The sequence below is a fragment of the Zosterops lateralis genome (genome assembly GCF_965231275.1).
Source record: "Zosterops lateralis genome assembly, chromosome: 4".
In the NCBI taxonomy this organism is placed as follows: Eukaryota; Metazoa; Chordata; class Aves; order Passeriformes; family Zosteropidae; genus Zosterops; species Zosterops lateralis.
The window spans coordinates 11,510,039-11,527,343 of record NC_139765.1 but is presented as its reverse complement, the minus strand read 5'-3'; the positions used below and the strand labels follow the sequence as shown (position 1 = coordinate 11,527,343).

Genomic DNA, 17,305 nt, shown 5'->3' with positions numbered 1-17,305 from the left:
AAATGAGCCTTAAGGGTCTGACTCTGCAGTTGTTGTGGTACACGATTAACTAGAAAGGGCTCTGGCCTCTGGCTGAGCCACACAATTCCTACCAAAGCATGGGGAAGGTGCCCTGTGGAAAACGCACTGCCCATTTCCTCTACAGCAGCAAAACTCATTAAAGCATAACCTGGAGTTTTCACTGCATGGGCAGAAGATTGGAAGATTGAGATCAGAGATGATTATATATGACATGACTTATTTATCAGGGAAAACACAGTGTCTACCAACTTCATGAGAGCCAAGGAAATTTAACTTGCACTTTCCTCTTTTGAACAGCTGCAGATGGATGGTATCACTTTTTCTGATGGGGAAAAAACACACTGAGCGTGTATTTGACTCAAAAAACAAAACCCTTCTACTGGAGCCAAGTTTGTTTAAGTTTCATGAGTTTTTCATATTTGAAAAGTACCTGAAATCCATTTCACCAATAGGTAGAACAGGCCTGAGTGGGTTTCCTGAATTAATGCACAGCAGAACCTGGTAAACAGCTTGCAAATAGAGAAGTTTAGAATGATTTTGTACTCCTATTTCCTTTAGCCACAGTAAAATCTGCTGTGGATAGTTATTCACAGAAACCACAGTTAGAAGTTCAACCAGTTTGAACATTGCATTGTTCAAGCAATGTTTAGATGAAAACCTAGGAAAGAATTTAAGGCACTCTACAAAATGTTACATGGATGCCTTGAGAAATCTGACTCATTAGAGGGTATTAGAAGACATTGGAAGCATCTGAATTTATGTCCAATATAGTTCTTCTGATATCTGCAGGATCACTTGCAGGAACAAACGTGGGAGATTATTGTAGCTGTATGTGATAAAAACAAACCATATCAGTACTTAATATCTCAAAACATAGAAAACAGGCTTAATACCACCTATGCAATGGCTGAAAATCTGTTGATATTTTCCTACCCACTTTACTCTCTGAAAATTAGGAATAACAGGCCTGAATCAATATGATAAGACATATTTATTTTGTTGGATAGCTGAGAATCCTGCAGGGTGAGGAGTAAAAAATCTAGGGATGCTAATAATATTCTCAGGAAGTAAGTAAGAAGTAGGATTTATGGGTTTAGCTGATTTTTAAAATAGAATTTGCTGATCTCCTGATTTCTGTTTGTCTTACTAACTCTCCTCACTTTTTCATCTTTATGTGTGTTATTTATTAATGCTCACAGGCGTAGAAGTGTATTTGCTTTCCTAACTCTGCTACCCTCATGCCTTTGGACTGATTATCTTTTGGCATTTTATGTTAATCCTTGGTAAGTGATTTACTTGTTTTTCCATATGCAATGTATAAACAATGTGAATTTCTATGAGACATGAGAAATGTGTGGTACCTTTGTTCTCAAATGGGTCAAAGCTTTTGAAGATATAATTTTCTTGTATTGGAACATGGACTGGCGAGGATGTGGGTATCAAAGTATTTGCTGCCCTGCTTCATCTGGTTTGTCTGTTTATGCTCCAACCCATTCTGGTATTAAAAAGCTAATCTTACAGTGGTCATCAAATCCATCTCATTGCTGTGTTTGCAATTTTTGCTGCTTCATTCTAAGTCCTGGCTTCTTCTGTCCTGGTGATTTACATGTTCATGCCTGGCACTGACTTCTGCTGCTGCTATTCTATTACTAAAATTGCCTGATCGTGCCCCACCTGTTTGGTGTGTGATGTCAAACACATTTGTTTTTCAAAGGTGCTTTTATGCTCTCCTGATGTCAGTGGAAGTTTTGTTTTGGGAAAAAAAAAAAAAATAGTTTGCTGAGAATGGATACAACTTGGAGTCCCAAAGAACAAAAATAGGGTCACTGTGTGCACATCTCATTGTGTAGGTGTGCATATTTAATATTTTAGTCTGTAAATAGTTTCTAAGGATTTAGTAAAGACCTGATTCTTTTCTTGAAAATACTTAACAAAGCCACTCATCTACATAGAACCAGCATTGCTTTACAAATCACTTAACAAATAATTATAATTGACTATGACCCAAAAATGCCTAATTCATATAAAGAAACTGAAGTTCCTGATGGTCTTGGGTCCTAGTTTTAGGGTTTTACAAAGAAGGCGGCACTGAGGTTAAGATTTTATTTCCCAAGCATTTTCCCTGGTCTTACCTTGAGGCACCAAAGCCCTGGCAGGCAGATGTCAACATCTTCAGCACAGGGATTTTTGAGACAGATTTTCCTTGAGTTACAGTGGGTCTGTAGAGAAAAACTCATCTGAATTTTCAGTGAGCCTAGAAATGAGAGCATTTATGTAAGCAAAGAAAGGTCCATTTCTCCTGTCAGGAAACAGGAAAACAAAAGCATGTTCTCCACACACACCCTGCTAAGGAGCATGTGAGGATCTTCCCCACCTCTCCAAGGTTAATGGTAAATTGGCTTGGAATTGGTCTAGTGTAACTCTCGAGCTGCATGGAGGTGGAGGGTCAGGCAAGGAGGTGATTTTTTTTTTTTTTTTTTTTTTTTTTTTTTTTTTTTTTAAGTCACACTGAGCTTTCTTAGCTGGTCAACAAGCCCAGAGTGGCCACTGTCAATGGCACTGCTCCAAAAAATGTTGTCATCTTTTGTCCCTCTGGATTTTTTTATTATGCATTAACTCACCTTTCCAGAAGTGTATCTTTCTTCAGAGGTTTCCCCTTCAATCAATCTACCTGGTTTAGTCTAGATGATTAAGTGTACAGGAGCTGAAGTGGAATGAGATGAGATTAATCCCTCTTTTTGTGTTTTAATCTGTAGAGTAAATGGAATAACAGATGAAACACCAGCTAATGTTTCAAATGCTTTTGTTTTGCACAAGTCGGTTTCAAATATTTATGAACATTCAGGAAACAATTGCAATGCTAAGAAACAAAGGCCTCTAGAGACTATCAAAGCACACAAAATTCTTGCTGAGAAATGTATGCCAATCATTTGTTTTGTTGCCTCTTAAAGTGTTCCTTGGAGAAGCATTCTTAGAAGCATTCCCAACATAAAGAGTATTTAGGGCTTTTTTTTTTTTCCTTTTCAAATTAATTCTTATGTGCCTAACATGAAAAGGTTTACCATAGTCACAGGGGATAGAGGTGTGTTGAATAATTTAGTGGAATCAACTTTAAGATTTCACTGGAAAAAATCTTTGAAGATGGAAGATAAATACTACTTGATTAGGGGTACAATATATGTGAATGTACAGATAACATAATAGGCTGAAGTGGTTTATAATATTTAATCTCCACATTAATATAAAGCTTGTATTGTCATAGCTCTTGTTAATTCTGCAGGCAAAGCTCCTCATCTAAATGGAAATGTAGTTTGACAAAATGATAAAATTACTACTGGTTGTGGCTGCTCCAGAAACAGAATATTTTGTTAAAATTTAATTTTGGAAAGTAGTCCTTTATTGTTTTTAATGTAACTTCTAAACTTAACATGGTAGAAAAATAAAAATACACTTTTTAATATTCCTTTCTGTATATTTTCATTATTTAGAATTTAAAAGTCATCTCCTTTAATTTACTAATTGAAGCTGTGAACCAAGGGATCTAGACATAATTTCCATATAACTATGAAATTAAAATTAGCATCATTATAATGTGAAAAGTGAACAGATACTGTTTAATGCCCAGGAATTAAAAATTGACACTACTAAAATTCCTTCTGAGTAAGCAAGACTCTATTTGAGCTCTGTGGCTGATGGAACAGAGGAGAGCAGTATTTTTAGACCTCTAGCCAAGTTATTCCAGGGTGATTGCTTTGTGTATTTAATCTTATTGCTGCTTAACCTCTTTGTGGCAACAACAAAATGAACATACACCCCCCTCTGAAAAATCACCTGGTGGCAGTTGGTGTAGGGCAGTTCTTAAGTCCAAATTTTTGGATTTTACTGCTTAACACATTCTGAAACCTGCTCACAACTGTTGCTAGTGAATTATATCACTGATAAATCATTGTTTTACATGCCTGGCACAACTATCTCCAGCTGTTAAAAGTCAATTAAATGATCTAAGGTTTAAGCTTGAGTCCGGCTGAGGTCAGTAGGATATTTGCCATTGTCTTAATTTATCATCATAAGCAGGTTATGAGACAGGCCCTTTTTTTTGTCCTTCACCTTTTCTCGAATTTGCAAGTGGTGCTCTTGTCCCTCTACCCAACAGATGCTTCTCATTCCCAGCTGCTCTCCAGTGTTGGCATCCAATTTCCAAGCTCAACTGGGACTCAGCCCCACCTCACCCAAAGCCATTGGGTCAGGATTTATAGGGCACCCCTGGCTTTTCCTGGGCACAGATTTTCCTTTTCAATGGCAGGTCATTCTCAGAGCCACAGAATGGGATATGCATCCCTCTGGGGTCAACAGAAATATTGCTATTAAAAATAGCTTAAAATTGTCCACTTTATTATCACAATCACCTCCTGAGTATGATGAGAAAATATACATTCTTAAATCAGTACTGTCTTTGAATAAAGGTTGTACAACTGTTTAGTAAATGAAAAACACTTCATTTTTTTTTTTTTTACAGGAGTAAAAATGGATTAAAGAAGAGAAAGCTGACCAAGTATGTAACTTCTTTGATACTTAAAGGAATAAGTCTTAGACTAAATAGGCATTATGGAATATATGGCATAGTGGTATTTCAGTTACAAATAAAAACTTCTTGATAGACATATCCCACGAGAGATACCTGAAAGCAGAAAACAAACAATAATTGCACAAAAGCAATTCTACTCAACAGATTGTAGTAAAACATACAAAATCAGTCATCAGGGAGAAGATCAATTATCCAACTTAGTGCTTTCAACAGAGCTTATCCTTAGTTAAAAATTGCAAATGGTGAAAAAACAGGGATGCATTTGTTTGTAGTGATATTTCCCTATTGACATGGGGCTCTCATTACAGTTGTTGCTAGAACATTTGATCATTAATGCTAGCAGGTAAACAGGAGTAATTAAGTGGTGATAAGACAGGTTCCTTTGGGCATATTGCCTCAAAGTAAATGAGAAGATTACTGTGTACATGCTCCAGCAGCTTATAAATTAGAGTATGATAATTAGGTGAGGGAAGCTGTTTACCTGTGTTTCGTTACTCAGAGCATCAGACTAATTATTTCTGCATCATATTCAAGGGCTATGGCTGCCTAACAGATAGATCTCACCTGGCAAAAAAAAAAGTGTGGAGAGATGGCAGTTGTTAAATCAAGGCTGATTCCTACCTACTGAAACTCTCCATGGTTTTGTATAGTTATATACCACTTTTTTTAGCCACCATCTCTCTGGGAACAGAGTTTGACTTATAATTGAAAATGTGTCTAGTTCTCAAAGCCAGCAGAGAAAGGAGTCAGGGCAGTGGCATCCAATATGTAATACACCCACCATTTGGTGGCCCTGAACCACAAGGTTTGTCCTTATTTCTTTCTAGCATTAACAACTGCAAATGGATATTTATGACTTGAGAGTCTTCTGGGAGAAAGAATTAAAGGCACAACAAAAATCAGAATTTTTTTAAATCTAATTTCTCTGTATTTTTCTTTTAAAGCCCTGTCCAGTTGGACGATTTTGATGGATACATCAAGGACATGGCCAAAGATTCAGATTACAAATTTTCTCTGCAATTTGAGGTAAACCTCTGAGTATTCTGCCCTCTGCCATGCCCAGATCAGCTTTTTCAAGATGTTAAGGCTGCATGGCATGCTCCAGTGTGCTCTGTGTTGGTCGATCTGTGGTGTTGCTGGGTGGGCCAACTTCCCTTCCTCTTCTGCAGAATTTAGAAGTGGAGCTTGGTGTTGTTAAATCCTCCATTCAGTAAACTGATTTGAGTGACTTATCACGTTCAATTTAACTGTCAGAAAAACACACATGCTCTAAAGTTAGGACATGCTGGCAACCTGAATTAAATTTGGGATTTTAGTGGCTTTATTTTATATATTTAATGTCCTTAATTTGAGAGGAAGCACTGAAATCAGGAAGTAGCATCAGAAATCTCTGTCAGAGCAAGGAGATTTTTCTAAGAGAAGGTCAGGTGCATTCTGTTAATTACCCAAAATTTAGTGTAACACTAAACACCATCCCTATCCTGGGGCTGTTTCCCAAAGATTTAAACATGAGAAGGCAGTGGGGAGGACTCTCAGGGTGTTTCCATGATCCCTTCCTGACAGCAAATTCCCCTGATGCACCTTATATCGCATGTAATTCCTGAAGACAATGACTAGGAAGATCTTCCAAGCATTTCCCCAAGACTGAAAGCCACTTGAGGGCTTGCAGAAACCCCTTTAAGGGGAGCAGAGATGACCACCCCAGAAATAACTCAGCAAGCCCTGGTCTGGCAGTGTTTTGGCTGAGTGTGGGTAGAGAGGAGTAATTCTGAGTCACAGCTGGGATGGCAGCAATGTGTTGTTGGCAACATCAGGAGGAGAAACCCCAGCACTGCTCTCCAGCTGCTTGGACCCCAACTCAGAGGCATCAAATAAGGAAAATCAGTGTCATCCTGTTGCCAGTTTGTGATTTACGAGCATTTTCTGCCTGCCACAAGTAATCAAAAGAATTATTTTCTGGGTGCTTTTGAGGCTGACCTTGGCATTTTTATTTTCTGTTATCTCAGGAGCTAAAACTGATTGGGCTGGACATCCCCCACTTTGCTGCTGATCTCCCCATGAATCGCTGTAAAAATCGCTACACAAATATCCTGCCATGTAAGTACAACAGTCACCAAATCCTGCTAAAATCCCTAGAGAGGAAAAGAAGAGTCTTTATAAGAAAACTGGAGAATCAGGAGATTTTCTAAGATGGATAAAAGCTTGTTCTACAATCCTGCTCTTACAGAGAACCAAGCAAGGGATGTTTTTTGTTAGCTTTGAGTAGATGTAACTTGCTGGAAATGTTTATCATGGCAAGAGTTTGGAGGTGAGAAACACAAAGTCTTTCATGCTACTATGTTTTCTTAGGATTTTAATGAAACCTAAGGGAGCCCAAAGGGACAGCACTTGGAGGAGGTGTTTGCAGAGCACTAATGATGGCGTGTCCATCCAGTGTTTGCTGAAGCAAACATTGCTCTCTTAGTCAACACGAGAATTTTCTATTTTTTCAACAGATTATTTTTGGCCATTCCTGTAGGACTAATTTAAATTTTGCCTAGTTGGAGATGAGTGCCATATTTGAGAGGTGATTTTTTTTCCTAATTTCTTTTTCCTTTCACAGATGATTTCAGTCGTGTCCGGTTAGTCTCGATGAATGAAGAAGAGGGATCTGACTACATTAATGCCAACTACATCCCTGTGAGTACAGAGGTCTGGTCAGCATGCAATTCAATGTCCTGCACACCTGGTACAGCTTAAAAACACCACAATATTTCCTGGAAGCTCAGTCATCTTCTCAGCATCTCCTTCAGCTTCCAAATATTTTGCCTACAGGGAACAGCCATCAAAAAAAGAAAGAAAAAATAATTTAAAAGGGATGGAGGGAAAAGGTTTACTTGGGAAATTTTCTACAGCAGGTGTGAATCTTTGTGTGACTTTGATGGGACTGGTAGGGAAATGAGCAGGAAATGTTAAAATGATTCAGTGGCCCTTTAAGATGGAGAGGTAATACATAAACGTTCAAATGAGAAATCTGAATTCTCAAATGAGAAATCTTTCTAGATTTCTACTGCACGTGGGGAAAAAAGGGCTAAGCCAGACACACCAAATGCACAAAATGCACACAGCCCAGATGGTGCGTAGAGAGAACTTCTGCTTCCTGCCTGCTCTCTGGAGCTTCCCCTGAGCCTCCCTCCACCTGGCAGAGAGCAGCCACTTACCGGGGGTAGCACCCACGAATTCAGGATAATTAAAGTGTAAACAGAGCTGTAGGCAAATATTTTGACATTGGGGGTTGGCTGAGAGCTCATCAGCTCTCTCCACTCTCCCCTGAACTCGTGCAGTCACTTGGGCTTATCTCTGTGGTTCCTTGAGAGGCTGCCTGGAACAGAGGCTAGACAATGTTAAAGGAATGAAGGAGGTATTTATTATTTATTAAAAGGGCTTGAAAGGTTACACCAAAGTGTAACAGTGCAAGAGTCTAGCCAAGGCTACACCCAAGATGGACAACTGGTCATGAGTTTTCACACTTTTATAAGTTTTTGGTCCATTTCCACACTGGGGTTAATTGTCCAATTACAGCTTCAGTTTATGAAGTCCCATCCTCCCAGATTGCTCTCCTCAATCCCTTGTTTATATTTTTTGGGTCTGAAGCTGCAACTGAGTCCTTGGTTCTGGGGCTGGGAAAGCATTGTTTTGTGTGACTGAAGTGTGAGGAGAACTTGCTAACACTTTATGTGACATTCAGAGTTATATAGCAATGCAATACAGAATCTGGATAATATGAAAGCTAAAACTTCACTGCCACAAGGGTTTACCCCCCCCTGGTAGCCTCTGGGGGCTGGAGAGCAATATCCACGGGGCTGCTCTGCATGCACAGGCAGCAGGGCACCACTGCCTTGAGGAAGAGCCCTTTCACTTGAGGACCACGGACAAAGGAGCATTTTTGCAATCTTGCTGCAGATAGAGCTGACTCTGGCTGTGCTGAGTCAGTGTTATGGAGAAAGGAGGAGCCCTTGGATGAGTCAGTGGAGCCACTTCCCTGTCACTGTGGCATTGCTCAAGTGTGCAGAGCTGAGCTACGTGTCTGTGCTTGGCTTCTCTGTGTCCAGAGGATGAACCTGAGCACTGCAAGAGCCTGAGCTTGCAGAGAATCTGGAAAGAAAAATGTTCCGGGATTTACAACTCAGGAAACTTGTGTCACACAGGAGTGTGGATAACAGGATCTTAAGCAGAAATCCCTTTCAGTTCAGTTCTGCTTTGCACTGATTTAGTTCTGCTTATGGCACAGTGCTGACCATGGAAACTGGTATAAACACGTGATGTTAATGCTGGGGGTTTTTTCTTATATTCAGTTCTTCACTGAGCCTCTGCCTCCAAACACAGAAACCAGGAGTGATCTATCCCTCTGCTAACAGGGGTTTGTCACTTAGGTCAGACATAGCCCACACAGGACAGGCAGCAAATTCTCTGTAGTGCAAAAACTGGGACTGAGCTGACTCGCAGACATGTCTGGAGGGAGCCACTTGTGGAAAGTGCTCCCAAATAATTTTATGATCCACATACACTGGTGGCACAGAATTGCCCAATTTGCATGGGATCATGCTGTGTGTTGGACGGATTTTTTTGCTTTCACTAGTAATATAAAATAACTTTCCAAATGCAATTTTGATGATACAATCTCAGCAAATGTGGTTATAGTAGATGCCAAAAGGGTCATTCTGTGGTCTTTTATTATAGTCTTAATAACATTATAGTCTTTTGGTTTTGGAGAGGAGAAAGGAGTGTTTCCAACTAAAATCATGTTGATAGATATAGAAAAGGGAATATGTGCATCTTAGCATCTGTTAAGAGCATTGACTCAGCATCTTCTCTATTATTTTAAGAAGAATTCCAATTAATATTTTTTTAATTTAAGGCTTTATTACATAAACCCATGTATATAATCCTGTTCCACTGCACACCAGTGACTGAAAATCAGACTGAATATCTGCCACTGGTTTTATGCCTATAGCTAAACAAAGCCTAAAATTACATTATCTGGAAGGAGCTGTAATTTTCTTCTTGGGTTCTTATTACTTGCTTTTTAAAAGTTGCCTTTTCTGCTCTCTAGGCAAATGCTTTGTGTGGTAGCAGCTTCATTTTCTTCATTTTCGATTACTTATTGGGAGCATCAAAATCTAGCAAAAGTTGTCATCACTAAATATATACAAAAATTTAATTTTTTAATATTAGAAATCACTTTTAGGAGTACAAATTGAACATGAGCAAGCTAAAAACATATGAGAAATACATGTTCTGAAGCAGTAACCATGTTGGTAACCAGGATCTATCTCTTTGTCTTTTAGGGTTATAATTCACCCCAGGAATACATTGCAACCCAAGGACCACTGCCAGAAACTAGGAATGATTTTTGGAAGATGGTTCTCCAGCAAAAATCACAAATTATTGTTATGCTCACTCAGTGCAATGAGAAAAGACGGGTACGTAACAAAACCTTGTATGTGGCGTACAAGAAACCACTCTGAAAAAGAGCTCTTCATTGCTGAGTGAATGTCTTTACATTGTTTCTGATCGCAAGGCAGCATCACAACCAGCCTTGGAATGGCATCTACCTTCCTGTTTCAGGATCTTCTACATTGCCTGATATTCCCTGACCTCCTTTGACCTCCTTTGACCTTTCCTGAACTTCTTTGTCCTTTCTTGACCTTCTATGACCTTCTCTGACCTTCTTTGACCCCTCCTTACCTTTTCTGACCTTCTTTGATCTTCTTTGACATTTCCTGAACTTCTTTGATGTTCTTCGACTTTCCCTGGCCTTCTTCAACCTTCCCTGATTTTTCTTGACCTTCCCTTACCCACTTTGACCCTCTCTGATGCTGAACTTTCTTTAACCTTCCTCAACCCTCTCTGAACTTCTTTGACCATCCCTGACCTTCTTCTGCCCTTTTACCTCCCCTGACCTTACTTTGAAGCCTCTCCTCTTACATTATGAGAGACTGAGAGAGCTGAGACTCTTCATCCTGGAAAAGCCTCCTGGGATCTTCTCCCCATGTACAAATACCTGATGAGGGGAGGGAATGGTGGTGAGGGACTCCTTTAGTGGTGACTTGCCCAGTGACAGGTCAAGAGGTGATGTGCACAAATTAAAAAAAAAAAAAAAAAACCACATTAAATTCCTTCTGAAGTCAGGAAACACTTATTTACTGTGAGGGGGACTGACCACTGGGACTGGTTGCCCAGAGCTTGTGGAGTCTCCATCCTTGGAGATATTCCAAAATCCCTGGACATGGTCTAGAGCTGGCTCTAGGTGACACTGCTTGAGAGGAGAGGGGCTCAAACAGAATGACCTCCAGAGGTCCCTTCCAACCTCAGGCCTACTGTGATTCTGCACTTTTAAGTTTAAATAATTACAAAATACAAATTCTATCTTTACACTTCCCCTAGATATTGTAATAGAAATATTTAGTTTGGTTTTTTTTTTTTTTTTGGTGGGGGGGAGGGGGCTTATATGGACATTCTCTTTTCCTGTGTTTTGCTCCGTTTAGACCTATTATATCAGGAAGAATAACAAAAGGCATTCTTTTTCTATTCTTCACTGTACTAAAGCTTCCCTTCTGAAAACTACTACGTAGCTGATGGCCACAATTAAATGGGAATGGTCAGACTGGAATTCATAGCAGGATAAATTACCTTTTATTGCAGCAGCAAGTGAACAGTGGTGTAGGCATTGCTAAACCTGAGATTCTGTGTCCTTTTGCATGTGCTTCTTTCTATATATGAATATCTTTATGTAAATTTATCTTTATATAAATACAACTATGCCTGGATTTCCCTGTGTTTCAGGTGAAATGTGACCATTACTGGCCTTTCACAGAAGATCCTGTTGCATATGGGGATATCACAGTGGAGATGCTGAGCGAGGACGAGCACACGGACTGGGTGTACCGCAGCTTCCGCATCAGCTACGTGAGTGAAGCACTTTGCCAAAGCAGGGGGAGTGATTCCAGCCTAATTTCAGTCCAGCCTTTTCTTCAACTTCTGTCCATTTCTGGCATTCAGTGGAAAACACCTAAGAGAGATTATGGGCCAATGATAAAATCACAGAACTTTCCCTTAAAATTGTTGTCTCCAAATTTCTCAGCAAAGTGCAAGGCTGAAACACAAGTACTATCAGAGCTCTGGACACTTCTGTGGTACCAATACTTACTGACAACAAATGTATGAATTTCTTCTTTTCTGTATCTCAGGCACACCTTCTTGCTATAAATTATTCAAAACTTGAAAATACCAATGGAAGAACTGCAAATACTTTTCAAAAGAGCAATTCTGCAATAAAGTATTGAAATGTGAGAGTATGTGGTGCTCAGATGAAAGCTCCACAGACTTTCAGGCATTTCCTTCCAGTTTTGTCTCCTGCAGCAGCTCATTGCTAGCACCATCTCATAAAGGAAAGTTTAAGGATATGGAGGGGATGTGGAAAAAGCTATGCACTGGCAATTCACTATTGACCCATGACCTTATGAACTGTGTTGAGGATCTTACTTCATCTGAAGCCAGTAGAATTTTTAGCATTGTAAATGTTTTAGGGTTTTTTTTTAAATGAGTTTTTTTCCTAAATGTTTCCTCTGGTGTTGTTTTTTTCTCCCCCCTCCCCTTTTTTTTTTTTTTTTTTTTTTTTTTTTTTTTTTTTTTTAAACTTAAAAAGAAAATCTCTCAAGAGTTCAGGCTTGACTGTTTGCCAACAGTGTTCTTTATCTGTGGCAAAATGAAAAAAGAAGAGGGAATGGAAGTAGAAGAGGAAAAAAGCCCAAAGTTGAAAAATGCAACAGTTCTTGGTTTAAAAGCAAAATAAGATGGAACTAGCACAGGGACAAAAGCAAAAAGCAAATCCCAAACCCAGAAACAAGAAGTTCATACTGTTTTGATAATGATGGCCTGATATCCCCTCCACTTTGTAATCAAATAGCATGTTTGTTCTTTGCCAATTGTTTGGCTGGCTTCAGTCTTTTTAGGATGTATGTGGGGAAAAAAATGAAAAGCACTAAATGACAAAAAAGCCCTCAGTGTGACTGAGTGTGATGACACTGCTAAAACTCCTGTTCTGCTTCTCCCTCCAGGCTGATGAGGTGCAGGATGTGATGCATTTTAACTACACTGCCTGGCCAGACCACGGTGTCCCCACCACCAACGCTGCCGAGAGCATCCTCCAGTTTGTACAGATGGTCAGGCAGAAATCTGCAAAGACTAAAGGCCCCATGGTCATACACTGCAGGTAAATGCTTCAAGGAAAAGGTGGGACATTAAATAGGCTGGGAAACCATGAGAAGGAGATATTTTGGGGTTCTGCTCACCTGTTGGCTGAAGATGGTTCTCTCTGGTGTTATGCAGCTCTCCCCTGTAACCTCCTGGAGAGATTCATGGATGGTACTGTTCTGTGTGTCTTAGTATCAACAAACAGTGCTCAATAAGCCAGGGAGAGATTTATATATAATATTAGGAAATCAAATCCTTTATTTACTGCTTAATTGTTCTGGGAAGGAACAGAAGCAAGTATCAGAGAGTGGGGCAACAGCTGTAGTGTTTTCTTCTAGCAGCAAAGAGGGGTATTTTCAGATGGGATTTTTAAACTATACTGTGCATTTTAGACACAAAGATTAAAAGTAACAATGCTACAAAATTAGTAGGGGGGCAAAGAAAGAATTTATCGATTAACTCCTGCAGCCATTGTTCTCAGGCTTTAAGGAAGGCAGAGAACGAATTTATCAGTTAATCTGTCCAATTCACACATCAGAAGTTCCATTGTATTCATCGTATTTGAGAAATTAACAAAAGCCAAAATAGGGACCTTTTTCGTGCCAGTTATGTTGAACTGTGTTGAGATGAACTGTTAAACATTATTGCAAACTTTTTCAAGGCTTTTCAGAAAAAGTATGACAAAACAGAAGGAAGAACTTTTGCTAAGACACACACCCTTAGTAGTAGGTAAGGTGTTGGGATGTTGTGTAAAACTCCGTAGGACCTCTAACGTCGCACTCAGTTAAATCTGACTTAAACATCACATGTGAAATTACAATGCAATGAATCGTACACACATGAGAATCTCTAAATGAAAGCAGTGAGCATTTTTTCCAGTTGCTAAGTTTCCCTTTGAGGAAAGTGAAGATTTTTCAGCAGAGTGGTAGCTATTTGCGTCTCATGCTCCTAAGGCAGAAGTCCTGGAGTGCAGACTCTTCTGGGTGGCTTGTCCTTTGAGGACAAACTGCAGTAGCGCCAAGAGCTTTGCAGTGTGGAGAGCTGTGGAGCTGAGCCCTGCAGGTGTGACCCCGCTGTCTCTGGGCATCCCTTGCTGCTGAGCAGGTCCCTGCAGTGCTGCCTCCAGGCCCTGGAGTTACGGGGGTCTCATGAAGTCTCTGAGAGGAGCAGTGACAGCAGGAAGAGCAGAGAGCCAAGAGTGGCTGAGGGTGTGTGTATGCACCCACTCTGCCCAACCAATGGACCATGGGTTGCGTGCTGGTAAATCCCACAGAGCAAATCCCACTGATCCACCAGCCTGCCTGGCCTCAGATCAGTTCTGACTGTTGCAGCTGCAGGACTCCTGCCTTTTGCAGTTTTGCCCCTGCTTTTGCTGTGTGTCCCCTTCAGAAGAGCCTGGTCTGAGGTGCATGTCTGTATGTGTCGCAGTGCTGGCGTGGGACGGACGGGAACGTTCATAGCCCTGGACCGGCTCCTGCAGCACATCCGTGACCATGAGTTCGTGGATATTTTGGGCCTGGTGTCGGACATGAGGTCCTACAGAATGTCCATGGTGCAGACAGAGGTAGGATCTGTTCACTTCAGCGCTGTGACAATGTTGTTGTGCCTATTTCAGACCCCTCTTCAGCATGTTCATGTCTAATGACTGTGGTTCCCCTTGAGCACTGGACAAAAATCACTATGAATCAATATAATTAAGTTTTCACCCTCATTGTGATATTGTCAAATAATTGATCTGCTGCATAGGTGGGTTTGGTGATATATCTGCAATCTCACTGTCTGCCAGGGGAAATGAGTTATTCTCACCTTCTGTGAAATGAATGTGCAGACAATGCATTAGAAGAGATTAACATATGAAATTTTCAAACCACACTGTAAAGAGCTGGGCTTGCTGAGGGGATTAATGAGTCACAAAATGATATCATCATGGGGCAGCCTTGTTCCAGCATCATGTTGGTATCATCCAGCCAAGCCTTGGAGCTCATCACACAATGGAATTTCAAACAAGCCAAACAGACCAAAAGGATTGCGAGTCTGCCAGACACCCTCCTTGTCTCTCTCCCTACCCAAATATCTACTGGGTAGTTCTTTTTCTGTTTTTAAGACAAAAACATATAGACAATATATACTGAGGAAAAAAGATCACAAACTCTTTTCTTCAAAGCAGAAGATTTTATGCATTTAAACCTTCCTGTTTCTCTTAGTAATGAGGGAAAGTTTTCATATTTCATGCCTGTTGTTAGACACATTCCTTGGTTAGACACCTAGAATAAGTGGGCAACTTCCATGCCGCTGGAAGTGCCACCATCACTGTTTTCAGGCTAAGTTGTTTGTTGCCAAAGTTCATTGAATCGAGAGCAAAGCAAAAAAAAACTTGTAGCAGGGAGAGAAGGAAGAAAACCTGCAGTGACAACAATTAGCATCTGGAAATGGAAAAAAAAGTAATTTTCAGTCCATTCGGGATCATTCCTATCAAACTGCCACTTTTCATCACAATTCACTCTATTAATCCAAAGGCAGATCCTTATGTAAACACCAGAGGAAAAAAAATCCTGATGGTTGATGGATTTCAGCTGCAACCGTTACCACTCCAGAGGTGATGTGGGTCTTTGTAGGGTTGGTTTTGTTTTAAAATATTTCCTTTTTTTCATGTAGAAACTCATTGCTTGCCTGGGGCTGATGCTAAGGGCAGTTACTGTGCTCCTGCTGCCACAGGCAGTGGCCAAGTGACACTGACACTCAGTCACAGAGGCCACCAAACAGATTTTCCTTACAAAATCTGAAACCACTGCCAGCTCACCTGAGTTCACATTGTCTTGTATGCTGGAAACTTGGCAGTGTCTCAATGGGAAGTTTAAACAAACAAATGGCACGGGCCCAAAAAGGGGTTTAGAATGGGGAATATCCTGAACTGAAAAAAGTCTCTCCAAATTAACTATTCTTTGAACAAAATTGGGGTTTTCTTTTTGTTGATAAAGAAATCAAACACTAAGGAACATGCACTTCATTAAAATATTTCAGGTGCATATGTGGCATGGGTGCAATTTCTGGCACATAAAGCATTCGGGTACCTTTCTTGGAATTTATTTCTTTTTAGGCAATGTAAAGTACACCGACTTTAACTCAGATTCAACTCATCTGTCATCATTCAGGTTATTAATAGGTGATTATAGTGCCAGGCAGATTTCATTAATTCAGAAGGGGTTTCCTGTTCTGCTATCTGTAAATAATTGTGGACTATTATTTTGGGAGCTATAACTCCCTGTGCATTGTGAGGGGCTGAGCTGGGAGACACGGAGCTGTGCAGGCTGTTACTGTGAACTACCACACTCCTTCACTGGCTGAGCTTTTGCCATACTTCCTGAGGTGCAAAAAAATGCCCATTTATTTGGTCTTTTCTTGTAGGAACAGTACATTTTTATCCACCAGTGCGTGCAGCTGATGTGGCAAAAGAAGAAGCAGCAGTTCTGCATAAGTGATGTCATATATGAGAATGTCAGCAAGTCCTAGTTCAGAGCCACAGGTGGTAAGTCAGACAAGCCTGGCCCTGTGCCTTGCCCACAGCCCCACAAGCCTGTTCCAGAAGCTTTGCTGGCAGTTTGGGGCTTTTCTTACTTCTCTTCCATGTTCACATGGAGGGTGAGGGAAAAATCCATCTAGCTTCTGGCAGTAAATAATCCATTACACTTTCCATGGCACTGTAAGGGCTCATTCATGTTTAAAGAAAATTAGAATCTGAACTCCTGATGAGCCATCTAAGCATTCCTTGCCACTTGTCCTAACATGCCTTGCAAAGCTTAAAGGGAGGGAGAATTTCAGTATCTTCAGTCATTCTTAAAAAATAATTTTGTCTGGTTAATAAGGCCAGCAGAGGCTTGGGGATGTTCTTCTGGAGGGTGAATTGGTAACCAAAAAGCTCTGACATGAAACAGTGGGAAATTTTTTCCTCAGTCTGAAATCACAGAACCACAGAGACCAGCAGGCTCTCAAACTGGTACCACCAGCAGCATAAGTGAAGGCTGGCTCTTACTTTCCCACTGACCCGCATGCCTGAGCAAAACAAGTGGCTGTGACCACGAGGTTTGCTGGTGGGAACAAGATGTGCGGATGTGTTTCACTCCTCTTTAAGCTTCTTTGGTTCATTAGGTGGCAGCAATAACTCAGCTACATAACCTTAACAGTCCCTTTTGGGTGGAGCAGGAAGCTGCAGGCTTTGACACAAACTGCTGTTCAAGCAGCTGGTGGAGAGCTGGGCTGAGGGCAGCACCTCCAGTGCTGTGTCAGCAGTCAATTCTGTGTCTGCTGTGTGTCTGTGGTGCTGCACATGTGCTTTATTAACCCGTGTGTGCATCATCCCCCTGCCTGGACAGGAACCCCAGTTTGCTTCTGTCCCTCATGTTTAGGTAGATCACTGTCTAATCTGAGTTGCAGCTTAGATTAGATGGTGCCTCCCGGCCTGTGGGG

General features: G+C 40.7%; 1 protein-coding gene across 2 annotated transcripts in view; it reads left to right on the top strand.

Annotated features, from left to right (window-relative positions):
• Positions 1 to 17,305, top strand: part of PTPRO (protein tyrosine phosphatase receptor type O) — a gene marked incomplete at its 5' end in the record, with an annotated part of 144,014 nt that overhangs the window by 125,627 nt on the left and 1,082 nt on the right. The window contains 10 exons of one of the 2 annotated variants that reach the window (XM_083860484.1): positions 1,221 to 1,304; positions 4,538 to 4,573; positions 5,551 to 5,632; positions 6,613 to 6,703; positions 7,209 to 7,285; positions 9,934 to 10,068; positions 11,432 to 11,554; positions 12,706 to 12,860; positions 14,270 to 14,405; positions 16,247 to 16,367. In XM_083860484.1, coding sequence (XP_083716610.1) covers positions 1,221 to 1,304; positions 4,538 to 4,573; positions 5,551 to 5,632; positions 6,613 to 6,703; positions 7,209 to 7,285; positions 9,934 to 10,068; positions 11,432 to 11,554; positions 12,706 to 12,860; positions 14,270 to 14,405; positions 16,247 to 16,351 — 1,024 coding nt within the window. In that variant the 3' untranslated portion in view covers positions 16,352 to 16,367. The remainder of the gene's footprint in view (positions 1 to 1,220; positions 1,305 to 4,537; positions 4,574 to 5,550; positions 5,633 to 6,612; positions 6,704 to 7,208; positions 7,286 to 9,933; positions 10,069 to 11,431; positions 11,555 to 12,705; positions 12,861 to 14,269; positions 14,406 to 16,246; positions 16,368 to 17,305) is intronic. The other variant, XM_083860485.1, reaches the window with a different exon arrangement.